The following is a 26,764-nucleotide window of genomic DNA, read 5'->3' on the forward strand; positions in this document are numbered from 1 at the left end:
CAGGCCTTTCATATGTCAAAGCCTCTGTGCAGGGCTTGGGTGGGGCGGGGTCCCAGTGGATCAACAGGGTGGAGCGAGCAGTTATGGCTGCTCTCAGTTCTGTCCTCAGAGGCCCTGCTTCTCAGTATCCCAGCAATCGCTGCAAGCACCTCTGAGAGAAAGCTGCCCTCAAGTTCCGACTGATGCCAGACAGTCCAGTTTTTCCTGTATGAGTCTGGGTCCACAGAGACTCACCGGGAACTGGAGCTCAGAGCTTGAGACTCCCTCCTGATTGAAAAAGACAACCGTGTCCTCAGCCGCCAGCCCTCTCCGCATGCGCCTCTGTATCTCTCTATTTCACTTCTGCAACACACCTCCTCTGAGTCTCAGTGTGCTTTTCTCTTTCCTTCTAGTTGTAGAATTTCCACTCAGCCAGCCTTCCTGTGGTTCTGGATGATGTCCGTTCTGTCTTTTAGTTGTATTTTTGAAGTGGTTGTGCGTGGCAGCAATCTCCACTGTTTACCTATGCCGCCATCTTGTTTTTTCTCTCTGCATCTATTTTTGTTCATCAGTTTATGTTGTTCATTATATGCCACAAATGAGTGAGATCATGTGATATTTATCTTTCTCTGACTGGCTTATTTTCCTTGGCATAATGGTCTCCAGTCCCATCCAGGCTGTTGCAAATGATAAGAATTCCTTTTTAATAGCAGCATAGTATTCCATTGTGTAGATGTACCACAGTTTTCTTTTTTTAAAATTTTTTTATTGCTTAAAATATTACAATGAGTAGTACATTTGTCTCCTTTCCCCCCCTTGACCTTTCCCCAGCCTCCCCTACCCCCCAGTGTCTTGTGTCCATTGCTTATGCTTATATGTATGCATATAAGTCCTTTAGTTGATCACTTACCCGCCCCCCAAGCCTCCCCAGCCTTCCTGTTGTAGTTTGAGAGTCTGTTTAATGCTGCTCTGCCTCTGTATCTATTTTTGTTCATCAGTTTATAATGGTCTCTATTAACCATTAGTGAGTGAGATCATGTGGTATTTTTATTTCACGGACTGGCTTATTTCACTTAGCATAATGCTCTCCACTTCCATCCATGCTTTGAAAATGGTAAGAATTCCTTCTTTTTTACAGCAGCAGAGTATTCCATTGTGTAGATGTACGATAGTTTTCTAATCCACTGGTCTGCTGATGGGCACTTAGGCTGTTTCTAAATCTTAGCTATTGTAAATTGTGCTGCTATGAACATAGGGGTGCATATATGCTTTTGGATTGGTGTTTCTGTTCTCTTGGGATATATTCCTAGAAGTGGGATCACTGGGTCAAATGGCAGTTCCATTTTTAATTTTTTGAGGAAACGCCATACTGTTTTCCACAGTAGCTGCACCAGTCTGCATTCCCACCAGCAGTGCACAAGGGTTCCTTTTGCTTGGCATCCTTGCCAGCACTTGTCGTTTGTTGATTTGTTGATGATAGCCATTCTGACAGGTGTGAGATGGTACCTCATTGTTGTTTTGATTGGCATCTCTCAGATGATTAGTGACTTTAAGCATGTTTTCATATGTCTCTTGGCTTTCTGAATGTCCTCTTTGAAAGGTGTCTATTTAGGTCCTTTGCCCATTTTTTGATTGGATTGTTTATCTTCCTTTTGTTAAGTTGTATGAGTTCCCTATCCTATAAATTTTAAACCCTTATCAAAAATAACATTGGCAAATATGTTCTCCCATGCATTGGGCTTTCTTATTTTGTTGATGGTTTCTTTTGCTGTGCAGAAGCTTTATATTTTGATGTGGTCCCATTGGTTTATTTTCTCTTCATTTCCATTGCCTTAGGAGCTTTATTTGTAAAGATATTGCTATGACATATCTGCTATTGGTAAAGATATTATTATGACATGTCTGCTATTTTGCTGCCTTTGTCTTCTTCTAAGATTTTCATGGTTTTTCATCTTATGTTTAAATCCTTTATACATTTTGAGTTTATTTTTGTGTAAGTTGGTGATCTAGTTTCATTTTTTTGCATGTATCTGTCCAGTTTTTTCAACACCATTTATTGAAGAGACTGTCTTGACTCCATTGTATGCTCTTGCCTCTTTTGTCAAATATTAATTGAGCATAATGGCTTGGGTCGATTTCTGGGTTCTCTGTTCTTATCCATTGGTCTATATGTCTGTTCTCGTGCCAGTACCAGGCAGTTTTGAGAACAGTGGCTTTGTAAGATAGCTTGATATCTGGTATTTTGATCCCTCCAACATTGTTTTTCTTTCTCAAGATTACTGTAGCTATTTGAGGTGTTTGTTTTTTTAAATTCCAGAAGAAATATTGGAGAGTTTGTTCTAAGTCTTTGAAGTATAAGATTGGTATTTTAATGGGGATTGCATTGAATCTATAGATTACTTCAGGTATTATGGACATTTTAATGATGTTGATTCTACCAGTTCATGAACACGGTATATTCTTCCATTTGTTTATGTCTTCCTCTACCTCTTTTTTCCGCGTCCTGTAATTTCCTGAGTATAGGGCCTTTACCTTCTTGGTTAAATTTATTCCAAGGTATCTTAATTTTTGTTGCAATGGAAAATGTGATTGTTTTTTAGTTTCTCTTTCTGTGAATTCATTATTGGTGTATAAAAAAAGCCATAGATTCTGAGCATTAATGTTGTATCCTGCTAAATTGCTGAATTCATTTATTAAGTCTAGTAGTTTTTTGATAGAGTCTTTAGGGTTTTCAATGTACAATATCATGTCATCTGTGAATAATGACAATTTTACTTATCCTTTTCCAATTTGGATGCCTTTTATTTCTTTTTCTTGTCTGATCACAATGTCTAGCACTTCCAGTACTATGTCAAACAGGAGTGTTGAGAGTGGGCATCCCTGTCTTGTTCCTGTTCTTAGGGGAAATGATTTTAGTTTTTGCCCATTGAGTATGATGTTGGCTGTAGGTTTTTCATATAAGGCTTTAATTATGTTGAGGTATGATCCCTCTATTCACACTTTGCTGAGGGTTTTTATCAAGAAAGGGTGTTGGATTTTGTCAAAAGCTTTTTCCGCATCAATTGATATGACTATGTAATTTTTGTCTCTCAATTTATTTATGTGATGTATCACGTTTATTGATTTGTGGATATTGTACCAGTCTTGCATCCCCGGAATAAATCCCACTTGGTCATGGTGTATGATCCTGCTGGATCCGATTTACTAGAATTTTGTTGAGGATTTCAACATCTATGTTCATCAGGGATAATGGCCTGTAATTGTCTTTCTTTCTAGTGCCTTTACTGGTTTTTGGATTAGGGTAATGCTGGCTTGGTAGAAAGAATTTGGAAGTGGCCTTCCCCTTGAATTTTTTAGAATAGTTCGAGGAGGATAGGTTTTAGTTTTTCTTTGAATGTTTGATATAACTCTTCTGTGAAGCCATTTGTTCCTGGGCTTTTGTTTGCTGGCGGTTTTTTTTTTTAAATTACTGTTTCAATTTCATCAGTAGTTATTGGCCTATTGAGGTTTTTTGATTCTTTCTGATTGAGTTTTGGAAGCTTGTATTTTTCTAGGAATATGTCCATTTTGTCGAGGTTGTCCAGTTTGTTGGAGTAGAGTTGTTTGTATTTTTTTTTTTTTACAAACCTTTATATGTCTGTTGGGTTGTTACTTCACCTCTTTCATTTCTGATTTTGTTTATTTGTGTCTTCTGTCTCTGTTTCTTGGGGAACCTGGCTAGAGTTTCATCAATCTTGGTTATTCTTTCAAAGAACAAGTTCTTAGTTTCATTGATCTTTTGTATTTTTTTTTTTTTTTTTTGGTCTCTATGTTGTTTATTTCTGTTCTGATGTTTATAATTTCCTTCCTTTTGCTTACTCTGGGCCTTTCTTGTTGCTCTATTTCTAATTCTTAAAGTGACAGGGTTAGATAATTTATTACCATTTTTTCTTGTTTTTTTGAGGTAGGCTTGTAGAGCTATGAACATACCTCTCAGGACTGCTTTCACTGTGTCCCATAGATTTGGGATTGTTGTGTTTTCTTTTTTTTTTTTTTTAATTAAATCTTTATTGTTCAGATTATTACATTTGTTCCTCTTTTTTCCCCCCATAACTCCCCTCCTTCCAGCTCCCACCCCACCCTCCACCCTCACTCCCCACCCACTGTGTTCATCCATAGGTGCACGATTTTTGTCCAGTCACTTTCCGCATCTCCCACACCCCTTTTCCCCCCAAGAATAGTCATTCTATTCCCTTTCTATGTCCCTGATTCTATTATAATCACCAGTTCATTCTGTACATCAGGTTATTTATTCACTTGATTCTTAGATTCATTTGTTGATAGATGCATGTTTGTTGTTCATAATTTGTATCTTTACCTTTTTCTTCTTCTTCCTCTTCTTAAAGGATACCTTTCAGCATTTCATATAATACTGGTTTGGCGGTGATGAACTCCTTTAGCTTTTCCTTATCTGTGAAGCTCTTTATCTGACCTTCAATTCTGAATGATAGCTTTGCTGGATAAAGTAGTCTTGGTTGTAGGTTCTTGGTATTCAGCACTTTGAATATTTCTTGCCATTCCCTTCTGGCCTGCAAAGTTTCTGTTGAGAAATCAGCTGACAGTCGTATGGGTATTCCCTTGTAGGTAATTAAGCCTCTTTCTCTTGCTGCTTTTAAGATTTTCTCTTTGTCTTTTGCTCTTGGCATTTTAATGATGATGTGTCTTGGTGTGGTCCTCTTTGGATTCCTTTTGTTTGGGGTTCTCTGCGCTTCTTGGACCTGTAAGTCCATTTCTTTCTCCAGATGGGGGAAGTTTTCTGCCATTATTTCTTGAAATAGGTTTTCAATATCTTGCTGTCTCTCATCTTCTGGCACTCCAATGACTCTGATATTAGACCGCTTAAAGCTGTCCCAGAGGCTCCTTACACTATCTTCACACTTTCAGATTCTTTTTTCATTTTGCTTTTCCAGTTGAGTGTTTTTTGTCGAATCTTTGGTTTGATTATTGTGCTCCTCTGGTCTGCTATTGGGTATAATATTCTTTATTTCAGTCCGTGTATGCTTACTTTCTAATTTCTTTATCGTAGCATCGAGGGTCTCATTAGTTTTCGTGAGGCTCTGCACAAATTTATGGCAAGCCCTCAAAATTGCGATTCTTAGCTCCATATCCTCCATTTCTGTCATGTTTTTTTGTCTCCGCATCTTTTATGCTTTCTTGGTGCACCCCTTTGTGGTCTCTGTGCACAGTCTTGTTCTAGCCAAGCCTTAATTGTTGTAGTTAACACTAGAGGGATTTGACCACCAGGCCGACTGGCTATAGGAATCAGCTGTATGGAAAACGTCTGCCTTCTGGGGAGGCGCTAATCCAGCCTTTGCCTGAGGCGATCGGCAAATGGCTGTGCGCAGGGTTTGGGCGGGGCGGGATCAACAGGGCGGGCGGAGGGAGCAGTTATGGCCGTGCTCAGTCCCGTTCCCAGAGGCTCTGCTTCTCAGAACCCCGGCAGCCGCTGCAAACCTCAGAGAGAAAGCTGCCCTCAGGTTCCAACTGATGCCGGATAATCCCGCTTCTCCCGTTTGAGTCTGGGTCCCTAGAGACTCGCCCGGATCCGGAGCCCAGAGTCTGAGACTCACTCCCGACAGAAAACGACAACCGCGCCCTCAGCCACCAGCCCGCTTTGCGCGCGCACCTCGGTACCTTTGTATTTTCCACACTGCGCCGCCTCTGAGCCTCGATTTGCTGTTCTCTTTCCTTCTAGTTGTAGAGTCTCTCTTTAGCCAGCCTTCCTGTGGTTCTGGGTGATGTCCGTTCCGTCTTTTAGTTGTATTTTTGAAATGGTTGTTTGCGGCAGCGGTCTCCGGTGTTTACCTACGCCGCCATCTTGGTCCGAGCCGGGATTGTTGTGTTTTCATTGCCATTTGTTTCTAGGATGCTTTTTATTTCTTCTGTGATCTCTTTATGACCCAATCATTGTTTAATAGGATGCTATTTAGTGTCCAAGTGTTTGCTTTTTTTCACTGTTTTTATTGTAATTGATTTCTAATTTTCTGCCTTTGTGATCTGAGAAGATGCTTGTTATGATTTCTATTTTCTTGACTTTGAAGAGAGTTTTTCTGTGTCCTAATATGTGGTCTATCTTTGAAAATGTCCCATGTGCACTTGAGAAGAATATATATTCTGTAGCATTGGGGTGAAATGTTCTGAAGATATCAATTAAGTCCATCTGATCTAGTGAGTCATTTAGGATTTCTGTTTCTTTGCTGATTTTTTCTTTAGAGGATTTATCCAGTGATGTCAATGGGGTACTAAAGTCCCCTACTATGATTGTATTGCTGTCGATCTCTCCCTTGATATTTTCCAGAAAATTTTTTTAAATGTATTTGAGTGTTCCTGTATTGGGTGCATATATGTTTATCAGAGTTATGTCCTATTGTTGAATTGCTCCCTTTAGTATTATGAAATGGCCCTTCTTATCCCTTATTATGGCCTTCACTTTGAGGTCTATTTTGTCAGATATAAATATTGCTACCCCAGCTTTTTTCTGATATCCATTTGCCTGAATAAGTTTTTTTCCATCCCTTCACTATCAGTCTGTGTGAGTCCTTGGTTCTGAGGTGGGTCTCTTATGGACAGAAAATATGTGGGTTATGTTTTCTTATCCATTCAGCTACCCTATATCTTTTGATTCGAGAATTTAATCCAGTTACATTTGAGGTTGTTATTGATAGGTAATTGTTAGTCACCATTTTTATTCTTTTTTTAAAAAATATGTTTTATTGATTTTTTACAGAGAGGAAGGGAGAGAGATAGAGAGTTAGAAACATTGATGAGAGAGAAACATCGATCAGCTGCCTCCTGCACATCTCCCACTGGGGATGTGCCCGCAACCCAGGTACATACCCTTGACCGGAATCGAACCCGGAACCCTTCAGTCTGCAGGCCGACGCTCTATCCACTGAGCCAAACCGGTCTCGGCGCCATTTTTATTCTTTATGCATGTGTTCCTTCTTCCCTTTCTATTTCTCCTTTCTATAGCAGTCCTTTTAGCTATTCTTGCATTACTGGCTAGGTGGTAATAAACTCTCTTAGTCCTTTATTGTCTGTGAAGTTCCTGATTTCACCTTAAATTTTTATTGATAGCCTTGCTGGGTATAGTATTCTTGGATTCAGTCCCTTGCTTTGCATCATGTTGTATATTTCATTCCGTCCCCTTATGGTCTGATGTGTTTCTGTTGAGAAATAAGTTGCTATTTTAATGGGAGATCGCTTGCTGGTAACTTTCTGTCTCTCTCTGGCAGCCTTTGGAATTCTTACTTTGTTGTTGATGTTTCCCAGTTTAATTATGATGTGTCTTGGTGTCGGTCTTTTTGGGCTCAACTTGTTTGGGAGTCTAGGTGCTTCTTGGAATTGTGTGGCTTTTTTATTCCCAACATCAGGGAAGTTTTCTGTCATTATTTCTTCAAACAGGTTTTCTATTCCTTGCTCTGCTTCCGCTTAATCTGGCAACCATATTATGTGTATGTTGTTCATTTCATGTTGTCCAAAAGCTGTCTTAGACTCTCCTCCTGCTTTTTAGGTTTTCTTTCCAGTTGCTGCTGTGTTTGTGTGTTTTTTTCTACCTCGTCTTCTAACTTACTGATGCAGTACTCCACTTCTTCTAGTCTACTGTTGAAGCCTTCCATTGTTTGCTTTATGGCGGCGATTTCATTCTTCATTTCCTCTTGATTCCTTTTCATGTTGATGACATTCTCATTCAGTTCCTTATAATTCTTATTGAGTTGTGTGTATTTGTCATCCAGACTTTTAAGAATCCTTAAAACCATTACTCTGCTTTTTTTCTCTGACAAGTTACTTGTCTCCACTTCATATAATTCCTCCTCTGGTGATTTCTCTTTTTCTTTCCTTTGCAGATTTTTTTTTTTTGTCTCCCCATTTTTTGCTGTAACGATTTAATTGTTTCTATGTCTTAGATCCAACTACTTTGCTACCCAGGTTCTTTTGAGTGTGGTGCTATGTTGTTGATGATTTTTGGGACCAAGTGTTGCAAAATCTCAAATTCCCTGGGCTTGGTGATCTAGTGTAGCTCCCTACTTGAGCTATTTGGGTTCTCCTGATGTACTTGGGTCTTGAATGTTAGTTTCTGGTTCATGAATGAAGTCTAGCCATGTATTGTCTGGCAATGTGACTCACCTCCAGCTTTATTGTGCAAGCTGTTGTGGATGTGATTGTGGTTCCAGCTCTTGTGAAAAGGGTTGCCTGAGGTCTCACTGGAATGTGTTCACTGTGAGTTCCTCAAGTCCACAGCCTGGGAGGAAGGGGTTTCAGGGCTTGAGGCTCAAGTACTATGACTTTGGCCATTGTTGTGTGAATCTTTCTTGGGTAATCTCACTCTGCAACTCACTATGAGGATCTAAGAGCCCATGATGGTAGGGGGCAGCTGTCCCGTACTCTGCAGTAGAGGCAGTGGGACTCTGGCCAAGGTGATTTCCCTCTGTGAGTCACAAGGGGGTCAGGAGCCAGCAGCTGCGGATGTGGGTGAGTGAGTAAGGGATAGTCTGTGGCTGGAATAGTGTGGGGAGTCCTCAGTAACTCACCAAGGTGTCGAAAAGCAGGCAGCCAGGAGGGGGAAGTCATGGATCCTGCTGAGGGAACTTTGCACCCTTGGTTGGAGAGGCATGTGCCCAGTGGCAGCTCATAGAGGGGCCCCGAATGCTGGATCAGCATGACCACTGTGTTCAGAGGTCATTAGCCAGGGAGGGGGAGGTGCCAGTTTTGTTGCAGGCGCTGTGTGTCCTTAGTTGGATATGCACACACCCAGTGGAGGTTCACAGAGGCACCCTGGGACTTCCTGCCAGGGCAGCAGACTCAGGGGAGCCTGGGCACTGGTTCAGTGCAACTGGGGTGTCTGGAGGTGAGCTGCCAGGGAGGGGGAAGTCCCACTTACTGCTGCAGGGGCCTTGTGCTCTTTGTTAGATACACTCATGCACCCAGCAGTGGCTCACAGAGGCACCTGGGAGCTGCCTGCTTGGGTGGCAGACTCGGGGGACATGCACACTGGAGCAGAGCAACCACTGTATCTATGGGCCATCAGCCGAGGAGGGTAAAGTCTGAGTTTTTGCTGCGGGAACCATGTGCCCTAGGAGGTGGATGTCCTAGGGTCTGCAGGTCTGTGGGCAGGGCAGCAGGATTTTGGCTTTTGTGACTGCAGGGTCCCAGGCAGTGTCCAAGGCCAGTCTGGGTGATGGTGATGTTGAGTTCCTAGAGGACGCCGCTCCCCCTTGAAGATGGCATAAGCTCTGTGCCTGAGCCTGGCAGCCCAGGGAGTGCCTACATCAACACCAGGGGCTCCCTGTCCAAGAGAGTCTGGTCTGCTAGCTCCTGATTGTCCTGCAATGTCTGACTATCCCTTACTCACTCACACACACAGCACATATGTCCACATACCCCCTCACTCACTCACACCCTCCCCCTCACCTCAGTCCTGCCAGCCACCTTCTTCCCAAGTCTCTTGAGGTTTATTTTATACCTGAGCTACACCTGTGAACAGTAGGATCCTCTCAAAGGTTCCATTTCACTTGACATCTTTGAACCATCTGACTATGTTGGTCATGCTTCCTTCCTAACCTCGCTCATTCCCTGTTTTCCAGGGTCTAAGATACACTGACTTTCTCTTTCTCACTCTGGACATTTGCAGAGCTCTGCAGAGTGCTACAAAGTGGATTTATAGACATTGCTTTACAGGCGTTGCTGTTATTGTAATTCTTATTTTACAAATGAAGAAATTGAGGTACAGAAAGGTCAAATCACTTGACCAAGGTTCCACAGCTAGTGAGTGACAGAGGCAGGATTTGAACCTTGGCAGTCTGGGCCCATAATCAATGCTTTAAAGTTCTCCACTTTTTCCCAATTTCCTGTTCACCTCTAACATGAATTTTTCTTGTGAGATATTTCACCACTTACGGTGGGTTACCAATAATGAGGCAAACTGTCGATAAAGATGGGTTAAGAACAGAATTTATTTAGCAGTATTGTTTTATATGTAGATTATTTGAGATGAATGTTAGGCACTACTCTCTGAAATTATTGGTTCCATTTCCCCAAATCTGATTCACAAAATCTTCATGAAGGGAACCCTTATGAAACACCTATTGCAGGTGAGATTTTTTGCTGTTTTCTGCCATAGTATCTCACTGAGTCCCCGTAATAACCTGCATGGTTCGATTTGGTTGCTCTTTCTTTACAGAAGAGGAAATGGGATGGAAAACTTAAGATCTCTTTGATGGTTCTTGTATCAGATAGATCCATGTTCAAATCTGGCTTTGGTTCTTATTAGCTTTGTGATCTTGGACAAGTTACTAAACCCACCAAATCCTATGTTTTCTCATGTGTAAAACAGAGTTCCTGCTATTACTTACCTCGCAGGCACATTATGAGGATTAAATGAAAGTATATCTGCAAAGTGCTTGGCACATGGTGGGTGCTCAGTCAGTGTTAGTGGTCACTGGTACTGCCCAGGCTTGCAGTGTGTACGGGGCCACATGGGGAAGTTGAGGCTATGTGTCTGGATCTCTGAAGGCCATGTTCTTTTTATTATGTCTGGCTCAAGGCCTAGGACCCAATCATCACAAGTGAAGGTATTTTTAACATTTTTCCACAAGGATGCTATTTTAATCCAAGTTGTTACTGGAATTCATTCTAATTCCCTTCCTTCTTAGACTCCGTGTACCTGTATAATAACTACCACAAAATGAGTTTTGGGGAGAAGAGTATCCTCCCACCCACACACAGACATGCCCATATACCATCTTAGCGACTGTCCCAGTAAAAGTGGCAAGAGACTGATTGTAGCAGGGATGGGGGAGGTGCAGGACTTGCTGAATCCGTCTCTGGGCTGGGCTCTGTTGACTTCGAGGATGACCTTGATTTGGAACCCCTGGTAGAAGGGCAAGAGTGTGGGCTTTGGTTTCAGACAGACGCTGATTTGAATCTTAGCTCAGACATTTACAGTCTGCATGATCCTATTCGAGTGATCTAGTTTTTACTAGCCTGAGATTTTTTTTTAAGACTTTAATTTTATTTTTATATATTTTTATTGATTTCAGAGAGGAAGGGAGGGAGAGAGAGAGATAGAAACATCAATGATGAGAGAGAATCATTGAATGGCTGCCTCTTGCACATCCCAAGTGGGGATTGAGCTCACAACCCGGGCATGTGCCCTTAACCAGAATCGAACCGGGACCCTTCAGTCCACAGGCCCATGCTCTATCCACTGAGCCAAACCAGCTAGGGCTAGCCTGAGTTTTATCATTTGTAAATAGTGATGATAATGATAGTGTGTCCTATCTCAAGGGTTGTCATGAGGATTAAATTAATTAAATATATGTAATAGTGTCTGACACTTAGTAAACTCTGATAATTATTATTATGCTCCTCCCCTTAGAAATAATAATAGAATCAAAGTCATCTATGAAGCCTAAGATTGTGAGAAGCACAAGAAACAGCACATAGCATGATTCTTAGACAAGGTTGGCTTTAAACACCAAAATATTCTTTACACTGGTGCACATAGTATCCCCATGCTTGTGACCAAAGTCATATCTATTTCTTAACCTGGTGGTGATATATCAGTGTATCACAAAAATGGAAAATGGAATATACATAACAGAATTTCACCATACAGTGATCTTGGCCAGAAAGTAATTACTCCATTTCACAAGGGATACCTGTGCAGTGTTAATACATATCAATTTATATTTGAGCACTTTGAGAATAGAGCTGCCCTTTTAATACTATGTTGTAACATCAAAGTTCTACAAACACTAGGATTGCCCCCCACTCCCACAATAGGAATGTTTTGTTTGTTTGTTTTCATCTGAAACCTATTACCCTGGGATTACTTTACATTATTTCTGTCCTTTTAAGTGTTAGACACCATCATGACCAAGAAGCTTGACCTCAATAATATGCCGCTCTCCGTGTTCCCATATTATACCTCCTTGGGCACAGCTTTGTATGGAAAGGAGAAGCCTCTGATCAAGCTTCCAGCACCATTTAAAGAATCTTTGGATCTTTCTTTATGGAAGTTCTTACACAAAAGGAATCATCTGATTGAGGAGATAAATGAAGAAGTGAGACGTTCTCACTCTGAGCTAACATGGTCCCCACTCAATGGTGAAGTTACCATCAGACCTGCAGCCACCTTAGTCAATCAAGGAAGAAAAAGAATCAAGAACTGGAAGAAAGATGCTTCCGCAGCCTTCTTTGGCATCAGGTCTAGATTTAAAGTTACCCCATTTAAAGTGGACCCAGTAGTGTGGGACGTCATGAAAAATGACTTAAAAGATGAAAGAATTTCGATTGAGTTTGATACAGATCTGGGGATTGTAACCTTAGTGGGGAAATCAGAGGATGTACAAAACATTGAGCCACAAATCAAGGAATTAATAGAAAACGCCACTCAAAAAATTAAAAGAGAAGAGCAAAGTCTGAAGGAGAAAGTGGCCATGTCTCCAAGAAAGTATTCTCTTTTGTGCCACAGCGGAGTGCAGGAGCGTCTCCGCAAGGAGTACCCAGAGATGGAGATTTTTTATGACAGAGCCACCCAACACATGTGCTTTAAAGGACTCGGTATACATGTGTATAAAGCAAAGTGTGAAGTCCAGGAAAAGGTATACACCATGGATCAGAAAAGCATTCAACTTCCCCCGGAGGTTTTGCAGTTTTTGCAACAGGTTGACTGTTCAGAACTCTCCAAGTCTCTTTTGATAGCACAGAAAATTCTTGCAGTTTATGAGCTAGAGGGCACAACTGTTTTCTTAACCGGCTGTTCTTCTGAAGTCCTCTTAGAAGCTGAGAAGCAAATGGTCAGTGCCTTAAGTTATAAGCGCATAGACATTGAGGACAAGGAAGTTCTTAACAGCAAGAAATGGAAAGCCATCACTAACAATTTGCCAAAGAAATATAATTCCTCCTCAAAGACTGTAACAATCAGTGAGTTAACTTCAGGAACCACAGCTGAGGTCATTATTGCAGGCTGCATGAGAGAGGTAAATGAAATCTACCACTTCCTTTTTGACTTTGTGGAAAAAAACATGAAAATAGAGAGATTCCTTGAAGTAAAGCCGCCATTAGTGATTGATTATTTAAAGGCAGAGAAGAAGCTATTCTGCCAAAAGATAAAGATGAACAAGTTAAATGTCCATGTAGATTTCAATGCTAGGAACAAACCAAAAGGCATTTTACTAACTGGCTCAAAGGCCGAAGTCCTGGAGGGAATGAACATCCTCAAGCAAGCCAGGGATTCAGTTTGTGTTAAAAGCATCAGTATTGATAAGCCAGGAGCCAGCCAGTTCTTCCGGGATAAACCATGGTATTATAAACGTGAGGTACGGTTATTTGGTTGTTTTGTGGAACTACTGCAGAATGAAGGAAAGAAGGAGGGAGGTGGCAGTGATGGACAGAAGTGCTCCTGTCGGACAGAATTGGCCCCTGGAGTCTCTCTGATTGTACAGCAAGGCGACTTGACACGGTTTCCTGTTGAAGTGGTGGTGAATGCCGCAAATGAGGACCTCCGTCTCAGTGGGGGCCTGGCTTCTGCTCTTTCAAAGGCAGCGGGACCTGAGCTCCAAGCAGACTGTGACCGGATAGTCAAGAAAAAGGGTAAGATTGCAATTGGCCATGCCACCATCTCGAAAGCAGGAAAGCTCCCATACCACCAGGTGATCCATGCAGTAGGACCCAAGTGGAACAGCAGTGATGTTCTGGGGTGTGTGTCACAGTTAAAGAATGCTGTGAAAAAAAGTCTCCATTTGGCTGCTAAACGCCAGTATCAATCCATAGCCATCCCTGCCATTAGTTCTGGAGACGGTGGCTTTCCCTTATCCCAGTGTGTGGAGACCATTGTTTTGGCCATCAAGGAAACCTTCCAGTACAACTGGGCTGGATGCACCTTGAAAGAGGTTTACCTTGTGGATTTAGCTGAGAAGACTGTTGAGGCCTTTGCTGAAACTGTGAAAACTGTATTTAAAAACAACAAGCCTGGTACTGCTTCCCTGCCCAGTGTACCAGCAGGAGTCCAGCCGGGCCCGAGAAACACTGATGGAAACAAAAAAATGCTGCTGTGCCCAGGCGGTCTGAGGATCCTGTTGGTGAAAGGAGACGTGCAGAATGCTATGGTGAGTGTCCGTTTTACAGAACACCCACTGGGTGCTGCAACTCCAGGGAGTCTGTTGCCAAGGGAATATTAGGATCAAGGGAGAATTAGGGAGAAAATCCCATGCTCTCCATGGTGACCTGGAAACAAATTTACTTAGATAATTGGGCTACTTCATCACAGCATTTACTAATAGAGAGTAGCCAGTTATCTGTGGGACCTGGAAGTGTATTCAGATCACCAGGTTCCCAGTAAATGTGAAAACCCACAATAATGGCTTACAATTACAAGGCGCTCTGTTTATTCAGGGCCTTCAGACCTGTGATATTATGGCAAATCTGAGGTTAATTTCCTATCAAATTTACTGATAGCAGATATAGAGGGTAGAGTGGGGACAGAAGACAGGAATCTTGTCAGTGGAATTGAACCAGGTTGAGCCTGGAGGCCTGAGTCTGAGGGCCAATCAGCACCCAGCACCAGTAAGAAGCTGTGGGAAGGAAAGTGGAAACTGCACCTGGAAGTGGTCTGAGTACTATGTGGGGACAGTTATTGTAGGTCTGCCAGGGGGGGTCATGTGTTTTTTTAAAAACATATTTAGCAACCTCTTCAACACGGGCTCTAGCTAATGGAAATAGCCCTGGAAGCCCCTGCTGTGCCAGATGTTCCTTCCTTCCTTTGAGGATTGTGGGCAGGCCTGGGGAAGAGATCCCTAGGGAAGGCCATTTACCTATCTTCTTTGGAGAAATAACTATTCAGATTGTTTGTCCACTTTTAAATTGGGTTATCTTTTTAAAAAAATATATTTTTATTGATTACAGAAAGGAAGGGAGAGGGAGAAAGAGATACAAACATCAATGGTGAGAGAGAATCCTTGATCAGCTGCCTCCTGCACGCCCTCTACTGAGGATGGAGACTGCAACAGGGGCATGTGCCCTTGACTGGAATCGAACCTGGGACCCCCTCAGTCCACAGGCTGACATTCTATCCACTGAGCCAAACCAGCTAAGGCAATTGGGTTATCTTTTTATTACTGAATTTTAAGAGTTCTTTATGTATTTTGGATTTGGGTCCCTTACCAGATTATGATTTGCAAATATTTTTTTCCCATTCTGTGGGTCATCTTCCTTATATAATAATCTTAAATGATAATTAGAAAGAATAATTGCTAACAATGATTATTTAGTATGAGCCAAGCACTTAGCATAGTGCTTGGCTTGCATTTTCTCATTCAATGCCATGAGGTAGATTCCAGGATTATTATTCTTCTCAAAGAGATGAAGGAATGAGACTTAGAGGGGCTAAGTAATTCGCCCAACTCTCACAGCTAACAAATGGTAGAGGCAAGATTGGAATCTGTTCAGGCACTATTTAAAAAATGTTATAAAATGACTTAGTTTCTCATTAAAAAAACAAATACATAAAGAAGAAACTCTTTTGACCCCTAGTCAGTAATTGGAATGTTCCATTCCCTGTCCATCTTGAACACTAAATGGTAAGATATTTCTTCCATTCCTTTTTCTCCCATAGATGTTTGAGTTCAGATGCCACAGTCCCTGCCATGTGTTGCTTGTCTGTGACCCATGCAGGACAGCTTTGAAAATGACTTAGTCACGTTTCTTCTCCTCTCTTCTCTTGGTGTCTTACTCCAGCTGATTAGTCTGCTCACATGTCCTGCTGGAAAAGCTTCCATAGCTTCTCACTGTCTGTCGGGAAGTCCAGATGGCCTGGCACTTTAGGTCCTCTGCAGTCTACCTCCACGGTAACATTGCCAACCTGGTTTGCACCATTTTTCTGTAGAAGCTGTCTATCAGCTCAACAACTCACACCTACCATGCATGTGTTCCCCCTTCTGAATGATTTCCCAATCTCCCCCTGCCTGCTTCAACTGTTCCCAAAGTGCCCACATCACACAGGATGTACTCAGTGGCCACCAATGGCACTTCCTCTGGACTCCTTCAGTAATCCCACTTTTTGACAGCTCTCTTTTGTCTTGGAGTGTAATTTAAATAAGTATCTAATAACACATTGTCTTGGGTCGTATTTGTCTCTGAAGAAGTCATCTTTAGTTGTCCCCCTTGTGCCAAGTCCAATGGCTCAAATACAGTAATCTTTGGTGAATGCTTTTTGTTAGAATTTGAAACAAATTATTGGTTTTGTCTTTAGGCTGAGGTTGTCATCAACTCCATTCCTCAGGATCTCAACCTTAATAGTGGGCCCCTTTCTAAGGCCCTCTTGGCAAAAGCTGGGCCAAATCTCCAGAAGGAATTGAACGCAGCTGGACAAGGGATAGCTGTTGATGTGGGCACGATTCTTCAAACCACTGGTTGTAATCTGCAATGCAACCAAGTGCTTCACGTGGTGGCTCCGAAGTGGAACAATGGTGACACATCTTCACACAAGGTGGGGTCTGGTTTCAAATTCTCCGGGAAATTGGGTACCCCATTGTTCTCTTTTCAATAATTGCACCCTGTCTGTTTCTCTTCTGCAATAACATCACATTCATGGCAGGTTCCATCATTATGACCCTTTCTTGTAGTGTAGCTGACTGCTCCTGAAGACTAGTTATTGAAGATAGGGAAGAGTTATTGAAGATAGCACATCTTTTTTAAAAATTTTATTTCAGAGGGGAAGGGAGAGGGAGATAGAGATAGAAACATCAATGAGAGAGAATCATTGATCGGCTGCCTCCTGTAGGACTTCCTACTGGGGATTGAGCCTGCAATCCAGGCATGTGCCTTGACCAGGAATGGAACCATGACCTCCTGGTTCATAGGTCGATGCTCAACCACTGAGCCACACTGGCCAGGCAAAGATAGCACATCTTTAGTGAGGAAGGTAAGGTGAGGGTATGAAGAATGGAAGAGCATGGAGGATTAGAACAGTAGTTGCTTTGATTCTTCATTGCTAAGTTAATGTGAACCTTTTTGAAGGGTTTCTTATATTCTCTTTTCTTTTACTTGTATTTTTCTTTTCCCTTTTGACTGCCCTTAGTCTGCTTTTTGTTGAAAGCAAAAATTAGTAGACAGAGATTACAAAGTTGCTAAATTCTTTTTTTCCCCTAACTCCCATTTCTAGGCAAAAATGTATAAGAATGTGCTTTGTACTTTTCAGATCATGCAAGACATAATCAGAAAATGTTTGGAAATGACTGAGAACTTGTCCTTAAACTCCATTGCGTTTCCAGCCATAGGAACAGGCAATTTGGGGTTTCCTAAGACTGTTTTTGCTGAATTGATCATTTCAGAAGTGTTCAAATTTAGTAGCAACAGTCAACCAACAGCTTTACAAGAGGTTTGCTTTGTGCTGCACCCGAGTGATCACGGAAATATTCAGGTACAGCTTCACTCATTTCTGGTTATTTTGTCAACTGATCCCTAATGGTATCCAATGTCTTCTTAGTCTAATGGTTTGTTTCTTCCATGTATTTCCCATGCAGGAAAATAAAAAAGCACTGTAGACTAGTTGAAGCATGGGAATTTTCAAGCAAAGTTATGCATATAGAAAAAATTAGATTCTTATTTAGGAAAACTTCAAACATGTACAAACATCAACAAAATAGTATAATAAACTCCCTTAAAACCATCACTCATCTTCACAATGATCAACCTATGGCTAATATGTTTTATCTCTATCTCCATTTATTGCCCTTTTTCCCATACTGTTTTTAAAATTATTTATTTTTAATGGTCACCCGAGAATGTTTTTATTGATTTTTGTTTTTAGAGAGAGAGGAAGGAAAAAAGAGAGAGGAGAGAGAGAGAGAGAGAGGGAGAGAGAGAGAGAGAGAGACATTGATGTGAGAAACATCACACACACACTTACTGGGAATTGAACCTGAAACCTAGGTATGTGCCCATCCCACAACCTTCTGGTGTATGGGAAGACACTCCAACCAACTAAACCACTTTGCCAGGGCCCCCTATTATTTTGAAGCAAATCCAGAGATACATTTTACCCATAAACAAGTCAGTATTTATTTTAGACATTGGAATTTAAAAAGTAACAACACCATGGCCCTGGCTGGTGTGGCTCAATTGGTTGAGCATTGTCCCATGCACCGATAGGTCGCAGGTTTGATTCCCAGTCATCGCACATGCCTTGGTTGCAGGCTCGATCTCTTTTAGGTGACATGTAGGGGACAGTCAATGTTTGTCTCTCATTGCTGTTTCACTTATCTCTCTCAAGTCAATAAAAACATCATTTTTTTTTAAACAAAGAAGGCTTTTCCTTCACTTAAAAAAGTAACACCATCACAATACTCTTTCACACATAAAATAAATTGACAATCATTCCTTTATTTCATCAATTATCAAGTCAATGTTCAAATTTCCAACTGTCACACAAATGTTTTGTTTTTACAGCTTGTTTGTTTGAATCAGAATCCAAACAAGGCCTATATATTGCAGTGGAGTTGACATGTTCCTTAACCTTCTTTTAATCTATAGTATTTTCTTCCATATGGTCACAGAAATTTTTATCTATAATAATAAAAGCATAATATGCTAATTAGACCGGACATACGAACAACCTTGCGGACATCATTCTGCATGTGCTTCCAGATGAAGCTGTGGTGGTGGAGGCCAAGGCAGAGATGGTTATGGGCAATCAGGCAGGCTGGTGAGCGGTTCAGAGCGATCAGAGAGGCAGGCAGGCGGTTAGGGGCGATTAGGAAGGCAGTTGAGTTGATAGGGGTGATCAGGCAGGCACGTGAGCGGTTAGCGGTAATCAGGCAGGCAGGCAGAGTGGTTAGGGGCGATCAGGCAGGAAGACAGGCAAACAGTTAGGAGCCAGTGGTCCTTGATTGAGAGAGGGATGTCCGACTGCTGGTTTAGGCCCGATCCCGCTGTCAGTTGGACATCCCCCAAGGGGTCCCGGATTTTGAGAGGTGCAGGCTGGGCTGAGGAACACCCCACCCCTGCACCAATTCTGTGCAATGGGCCTCTAATACATAATATAAAAGCACAGTTGTGGTCCTATAAATAGATTGTAAGGATGAAATACAACTGAAGGATATGGTAAGAATGAACTCAGCATATACAACCTGGAATAGGAGATTTGGTACCAGAAGTCATAGAGAGTCCATCGACCAGCTCACATTTGCTGAACATCAGCTATGGGTGAGCCGCTGGACTCTACATTATGGGAGAACAAGAGGCATTTAATAAGTGGTCATTATCCCTGCCTCCAAGTCCTTAAAGTCCAGTAGAGTAAATGAGATTAAATGTTTGAAAACTTCCATGGTAGTGCAAGAATTAAGTGAACAGATCAAGGTTAGCAACCAAGCAGATGTCCATGAATCGTTGAACCATTTGAATTTTTAGGTCATTCTTAATTTTTTTCTGGATCTAGATACTACTTTTAAGTTCTTTCGAAGCAAACAATTCTAATCTAAATTCTATTCAGACAACCAAACCACCTGAGCAAGATAATATGGTGCATTTAGTTGGTCTGAAAAACTATAGTAATTTCTAGTCCATAAATGCTTTTTGAACAACCCCCCTATGACTGGCATTATGCAAGGCGATGTGGATCATGGGATGGGTATGTAGCACATACTTCCCCTCCTGTCAATCATAATTACTCTGGGAGCTAAGATTTATACACATAAAATGAACTAAATTAGAGAGAAAGTGCTGAGCGTTTTTGAATGGGTGAATAGAGGAGCGAGTTCTATGACATGGACCTGAACCTTCAACTTTCATTACTACTGTGCAACCCCAGGCCCTGTTTCCTTTCCTAAAGGCTCAGGATCCTCTGCAAGTATTCAGGAGGAGGATTAGTTTCTGCAGACACCTTTACTGCCACTGGAAATAGTATTGATTGTCTGTACATGGCTGTGACACTTTTTCACTTAAGACTTTTGAAGACAGTTAAACTTTGGTTATATTTGCACACAAAAACAACAACAAACTTGTTGAGATGTTTAGAGGTAACAGAAGTTGCAAACAGCAGCCCATGGTCTGAACATGGCCTCTAGATATGCTTTATTTGGTCTAGTTTTAAAAATTGTTGAATCAGTTCCTAATATCTTAAAATCAAACATTTCACATAATACTCCAGATGTCCACTTGTACCTAAAATTTCAAACATTCGGACACATTGGGTATGGGTTTCTGTCTGAACAGTTTGCTGTGGCTGAATGGCAGGAGCTGGATAGTCCTCCAGAGTCACATTCTTCACCTTTACACTTGTATCTTCCTGCCTGGGCTCTGGAGGTCTATGAGTCTGACACCCTCACTCTATAATCTGTTCCAGTCCTTTTCCTTTATTGTATCAGCCTTTTAGCCAAGATGTTACTTGGTACTTTTTGTTTTTTACCAACAAAATTCTCTGTTGCTTGTTTTACAAAATAGTGATGATTTTGGAGTGTCACTACCAGGCAAAGAAATGGAACTCATAAGTTCATTAAACCTGAAATACAGTCTCTTGCTCCAAAATGCACTACTCCACTAGCCATTCCTCTTTTGGTACAATTAAGAAGTTAAAAACTGAAGTATCTGTGTTCTTGTGATTGTCTTTATCTTAACACTATATTTTTAACAATTGGCAACTTACTTGCTCTTACCGAATATAAAAGAAATATACATTCATTGTAGAAACTTTGAATAATGCAAAATGCATAAATTATTTTAGTCATATTTCATTCTAGTCTTCTTCTATATATATGTACTTTACAAAGTGGTGTCATAATAATATAATGAAAGTTAACCTTCTTTCATTTAATAGTGTAAAGTGAGTATTTCCCTATTCCATTAACTACTCTTTGAAAATGCAATTCCTAATGGCTGCTAAATATTTTAACACAGGGATATACTAAAATGTATTTAACAATTTCCTTATTGGATTTTAAACTGTTGTATTTTCTTCTTGATTTTAATAAAAAGCACTTTAATCAATATTTTTATATTTATATCTTTGTTCCCATTTTTATAATTTTCATGGGATGCATTTGTAGAAATAATATATGTATTTTTATAGCTTTAAAAATATATAATGATAATAACAATACTTTGAGAATTGTGCTCTCATCAATATTTGTGCATGCATGATTATAAACTGTGATGAATCAAATTTGTCTATCTACTAAGGATTGTAGTAATCAAAACTGTCTTTGTGTTTCCAGGCATTTTCAGATGAATTTGACAAAATAGCTAATGGAAATTTCATCAGTGACAAAATTGCCAAGACTCAGAATACACAAGGTTCAGTAAAGATATAATTTCATATTTCTTAAATTTATTTTATACTTATTTTGTTGTTCTTTTCTTGGGTTCAGAAAAAATATTAAATTAAGAAATTATTTCTAGTTATTAAATGAATACTTAATGATAAGTGAAAGATGGCAGTGATGATTTTTTAAATAATTTTAATTAAATATTTATTGTTCAGATTATTACAGTTGTTCCTCCCCCCCCCCCCCCCATAGCTCCCTTCCTTCTTCTACCCTTACCCCTGCCACTGTCCTCATCCATAGGTGTATGATTTTTGTCCACTCTCTTCCCGCACTCCCCACACTCCTTCCCCCCTAAGAATTGTCAGTCCACTCCCTTTCTATGTCCATGATTCTATTATATTCACCAGTTTATTCTGTTCATCAAATTATTTATCTTCTCAAAGGATACCTTTCAGCATTTCATGTAATACTGGTTTGGTGGTGATGAACTCCTTTAGCTTTTTCTTATCTGTGAAGTTCTTTATCTGACCTTCAATTCTGAATGATAGCTTTGCTGGATAAAGTAATCTTGGTTGTAGGTTCTTGCTATTCATCATTTTGAATATTTCTTGCCACTCCCTTCTGGCCTGCATAGTTTCTATTGAGAAATATGCTGACAGTCATATAGGTACTCCCTTGTAGGTAACTGACTGTTTTTCTCTTGTTGCTTTTAAGATTCTCTCTTTGTCTTTTGCTCTTGGCATTTTAATTATGATGTGTCTTGGTGTGGTCCTCTTTGGATTCCTTTTGTTTGGGGTTCTCTGTGCATCCTGGACTTGTAAGTCTATTTCTTTCACCAGGTAGGGGGAGTTTTCTGTCATTATTTCTTCCAATAGGTTTTCAATATCTTGCTCTCTCTCTTCTTCTGGCACCCATATAATTTGGATGTTGGTACACTTGAAGTTGTCCCAGAATCCATATTTATGGATTCTTTTTTCTTTTTGTTTTTCCGGTTGGGCGTTTTTTGCTTCTTCGCATTTCAAATCTTTTACTTGATTCTTGCGATCCTCTAGTCTGCTGTTGGAACTCTGTATAATATTCTTTATTTCAGTCAGTGTATGCTTAATTTCTAGTTGGTCCTTTTTCATATCTTTGAGGGTCTCACTAAATTTATTGGTGGTTTCTAGAAAATTCTTGAAAAACCTTATAACCGTGGTTTTGACCTCTATATCCAGTAGTTTGCTTTCCTCCATTTCTGTCATTTGTGACCTCTTTCTTTGTCTCTGCATTTTGGCTGCTTCCCTGTGTTGGTAGAGTGGCTTTGTGTGCTAAGTGTCCTATAGGGCCCAGTGGCTCAGCCTCCCCTATTACCTGAGGTGGACACTCTTGGTGCACCACTTTGTGGGCTGTGTGCACAGTCTTGTTGTAGTTAAGCCTTGATTGTTGTAGGTATCACTGGGAGGAATTGACCTCCAGGCCAAGTGGCTGTGAGAATCAGCTGTGGTTATGGTGGGAGAACTTCTGTGCTGAAGACACCCTTCTGGGGCAAGACTTGCTTCAGTGGGGCTTTGGTGCTCACTGAGTCTGCCCCCTTAGTGTGTCCCTTATGGATCTGAGGAATTTTAATCTGGATGGTGCTACTCTGACCACTGGGTATACTGGCTCTTGGATCTCTAAGGAGGTGCTAATTTAGCCTCTGCCTGAGGCTACCCAGCAGGAGCTATGGAGAGATCTGCAGATTCCTTTTCTTTGTTTGGGTTTTGGAGGTGCCCAGATGAGGCCCAGCTGTGAAGCAATGTAAGCTGTTGTGGGGCCTTGGGCCTTCTTTTTTGGATGTTCTGGGCCTCTCTGACCCAGCTGCAGTTAGTTAGGTAATTTTGGATTGCAAAGGGTCAGGGCATTCATATGCAAAAGTCTCTGTGCACAGCTTTGGTGGGGCAGAGTCTCAGGGAATCAACAGGGTGAAGAAAACAGCTATGGCTGATCCTCAGCCCTGCTCTAAGAGGACCTGGTTCTCACTGTTTCACGGTAATCACTGCAAGCACCTCTGAGAGAAAGCCGCCCTCGAGTTCCGCCCACTGCCAGTCCAGTTTCTCCCCATATGAGTCTAGGTCCCCAGAGACTCGTCCGGAACTGGAGTTCAGAGCAGTCAGGAGCTTGTCTATTCCTCCCAATTGAAAAAGACAGCCGCGTCCTCAGTTGTCAGCCCTTTCCACATGCGCCTCCATACCTCTGCACTTTTCTTCCACACCATACCTCCTCTGAGTCTCAGTGTGCTTTTCTCTTTCCTTCTAGTTGTAGAATTTCCACTCAGCCAGCCTTCCTGTGGTTCTGGATGATGTCCATTTTGTGTTTTAGTTGTTTCTTTGAAGTGGTTGTGCGAGGCAGCAATTTCCGGTGTTTACCTATGCTGCCATCTTGGTTTTTCTCCTAATTTCCTTCTTGATGTAGCGGCTAATTCAGCAGTGATGATTTTTATGAACAAAATCTATTTGTGAGAACAGAGATATTAAATCATATTCCATACACCCGAGCATGCAAGACAGTGGCCAGGATTGACAATCTTGAGTGGAAGAGTAAGCAATCCAAGTTAGATAATCTGTACAGAGGGCTTTAAGTAGTGATGAGGCTAGTATTTCCTAAGGATGATGTGACCTGTGTTTTTGGAAATAGACACATTTAAAGAGACAATACCAACCAAATGCTTCTTCTCTGTCAAATTTGCTGTTACATGTTTGGCTTTATCCTATTTGGAGTTTTCTGAGGCTTCTTGAATCTCAATATGTATGTCTTCCATCAAATTTGGGGATTTTTCAGTCATTTATTCAAATAGTTTTCATGCACTCGTCTCTCATCTCCTTTGGGGGCTCCAATAACATGAATGTTTGGCCTTTTGATAGTGTCCTGCCAGTTCCTGAGGATCTGTTCTTTTTTCCCTTTTAATCTTTTTTTCTCTGTTTTTCAGATTGGATATTTTTTATTGATCTGCATCCAAGTTCACAGATTCATTTCTCTGTCTACTGTTGAGTCTATCCAATGACTGTCTAAATTTTCAGATATTGTATTTATAAGTGCTAAAATGTCCATTTGATTCTTAATTTATAATTTATATTTCTCTGCAGAGACTCCTATTTTTCCACTCATTCCAAATCATTTCCATTCATTCAAATATATTTAGTTTGACTTCAGGGAGCATATTTATAGTAGACACTTTAAAGTCTTTGATAAGTCCAACATCTGGATCATCTTGACAGAAGCATTTATATTGAGTATCTTTACCCTTGAGAACTTCTCACATTTTCTTGGTTCTTTGTATGACAAGCAGTTTGTGATAATAGACTGGTTATTTTCATTATTATGTTGTGACACTTGGGTCTTGTTAAAAATCTCCTGGAAAATGGTAATTGTTTTAGCAGGCAGTCCATCAGTTAAGTTCATCCTAACATCCTGTCTCACCTTCTATGGGCAGCGTTCCTATGTCACTTCAGTTCTCAGAGCCTTTGCTGTGCTGCTTGGGACGGCTCCCCCATGTGGAGCTCCAGGGTGGGCTTAGGATTTATTACCGTTTGTCACAGAACCGGGGTCCACCTTCTCCAGCTATTCCCTCAGCAGAACTCCCCTCACACTCTTGGCTTGCAGGAGCCCATTTTTGACGTCTCTCCCCAGAGAGATAGTGTTCTCTTGGAGTTTAAGTTGCCTGTTCTTTTGCCGCATAACTTTGTGTGATCAGGGTTGTCCTCGGGCAAAGTGGGGAGAGAGAAGAGAGAGAGAAAAATAACAGGTATTTCCCACACACAGCCATGTACACTTTTCAGACCACAAGGACCCTTTTCCCTGGATCTTCTAGATAGAAATAGAGAACTCTAAGAGCTTTAACTCCCTGTGGTGCCACTATGGAGTTCTGCAACTGGGGTCACCTTGGGGGTAGGGCCTGGATTTAAAAAAAACAAATCTGGGACTTGTATGCATGCATATAAGCATAAGGATGGATGCAGACAACAGGGGGTGAGGGTGAAGGCAGGACTGGGGGTGGGTGGGTGGGGATAATGAGGGGATAAGGACACTTTTGTGATACCTTAATTAGTAAAAAATGTATATAATGTAAAAATAAAAGAATATCAGTATAAAACTATTTAACTCAAAAAGAAATATTAAGTATATGTACACATACATTTTTCCAATGGAATCTGTGCCAATTTCTAAATAAAGCTCAATTGTATCTCAAAAAAAATTATGGGAAATAAGGAAGATCCCTGCCATAATCTTCAGCTCACAGGGCCCCCTTTTCTCAATCCTCTGGTCACAAAGACAGGGATCCTCTGAGAGTTTTGCTATCTGTGCTGTTTGTGCAGTTCCACAAGTAGGGCTACCCTTCGGTCAAAGCTGGGAGAGAAAATAAGAAAATTTCAAAACTTCCCTCTTTACAGGTTGCCTCTTCAGGTTTTCACTCCCCTTCCCAATCTGCCTGCTGTTGTTTATTTTTCAGTCCTCACTTAGTAGATATTGTATTTGTCCCTTGTTTTAGTTGTAATCAGTTGGAGAGAGGTCTCACGGGTTGACTTCACCATGGCCAGCACCAGAAGCACACCTTTGATATGTTTTATCTAAATACTAGAGGCCCGGTGCACAAAAATTTGTGCACTCCGGGGGGGGGGGGGGCGGTCCCCCAGCCCAGCCTGTGCCCTCTCCCAGTCTGGGACCCCTCGGGAGATAACGACCTGCTGGCTTAGGCCTGCTCCAGGGTGGCAGAGGGCAGGCCCAATCCCTAGGTGCAGCCCCTGGTCAGGCTCAGAGCAGGGCCGATTGGGGAGTTGGGGCGCCGCCCCGTCATGCACAGAGCAGGGCGGATTGGGAGGTTGCAATGCCACCCTCAGTCACGCTCAGGGTAGACTGATTGGGGGGTTGGGGCACCGCCCCCTGTTACACTCAAGGCAGGGTCGATGGGGAGGTTGCGGTGCCACCCCCATCATGCACAGAGCAGGGCCAATCAGGGGGTTGGGGCGCTGCTCCCTGTCACTCACAGAGCAGGGCCGATCAGGGGGTTGGGGCGCTGCCCTCTGTCACTAACAGAGCAGGGTCCATCAGGGGGGTTGGGGCACTGCCCCCTGTCACTCACAGAGCAGGGCCCATCAGGGGGTTGAGGAGCTCCCCCCTGTCACTCACAGAGTAGGGCCGATAGGGGAGTTGGGGCACCGCCCCCTGTCACACACAGAGCAGGGCGGATCAGGGGGTTGGGGCGCTGCACCCTGTCACATTCAGGGCAGGGCCAATGGGGAGGTTATGGCTCTACCCTGTCACACACAGAGCAAGGCCCGTGGAGGGGGGTTGGGGTGCAACCCTCTATCACCCACAGAACAGGGCCGATCAGGAGGTTGGGGCGCCACCACTGTCACACTCAGGGCAGGGCCGATGGAGAGGTTATGGTTCTACCCTGTCACACACAGAGCAGGGCCGATCAGGGGGTTGTTGCGCTGCACCCTGTCACACACAGAGCTGCAGGGCAA

General features: G+C 41.9%; 1 protein-coding gene across 4 annotated transcripts in view; it reads left to right on the forward strand.

The window, feature by feature from the left end:
- LOC139003906 (protein mono-ADP-ribosyltransferase PARP14-like) overlaps positions 1–26,764 on the forward strand; it is a 65,837-nt gene that overhangs the window by 21,029 nt on the left and 18,044 nt on the right. For 3 of the 4 annotated variants that reach the window (XM_070406335.1, XM_070406337.1, XM_070406338.1), the window contains 4 exons: positions 11,878–14,129; positions 16,271–16,507; positions 17,219–17,440; positions 21,231–21,309. In XM_070406335.1, the coding sequence (XP_070262436.1) occupies positions 11,878–14,129; positions 16,271–16,507; positions 17,219–17,440; positions 21,231–21,309 (2,790 nt within the window). The remainder of the gene's footprint in view (positions 1–11,877; positions 14,130–16,270; positions 16,508–17,218; positions 17,441–21,230; positions 21,310–26,764) is intronic. The other variant, XM_070406336.1, reaches the window with a different exon arrangement.

Source organism: Myotis yumanensis, unplaced genomic scaffold (genome assembly GCF_028538775.1).
Source record: "Myotis yumanensis isolate MYYU_CA2020_CCGP unplaced genomic scaffold, mMyoYum1.0.hap1 SCAF_2, whole genome shotgun sequence".
NCBI lineage: Eukaryota > Metazoa > Chordata > Mammalia > Chiroptera > Vespertilionidae > Myotis > Myotis yumanensis.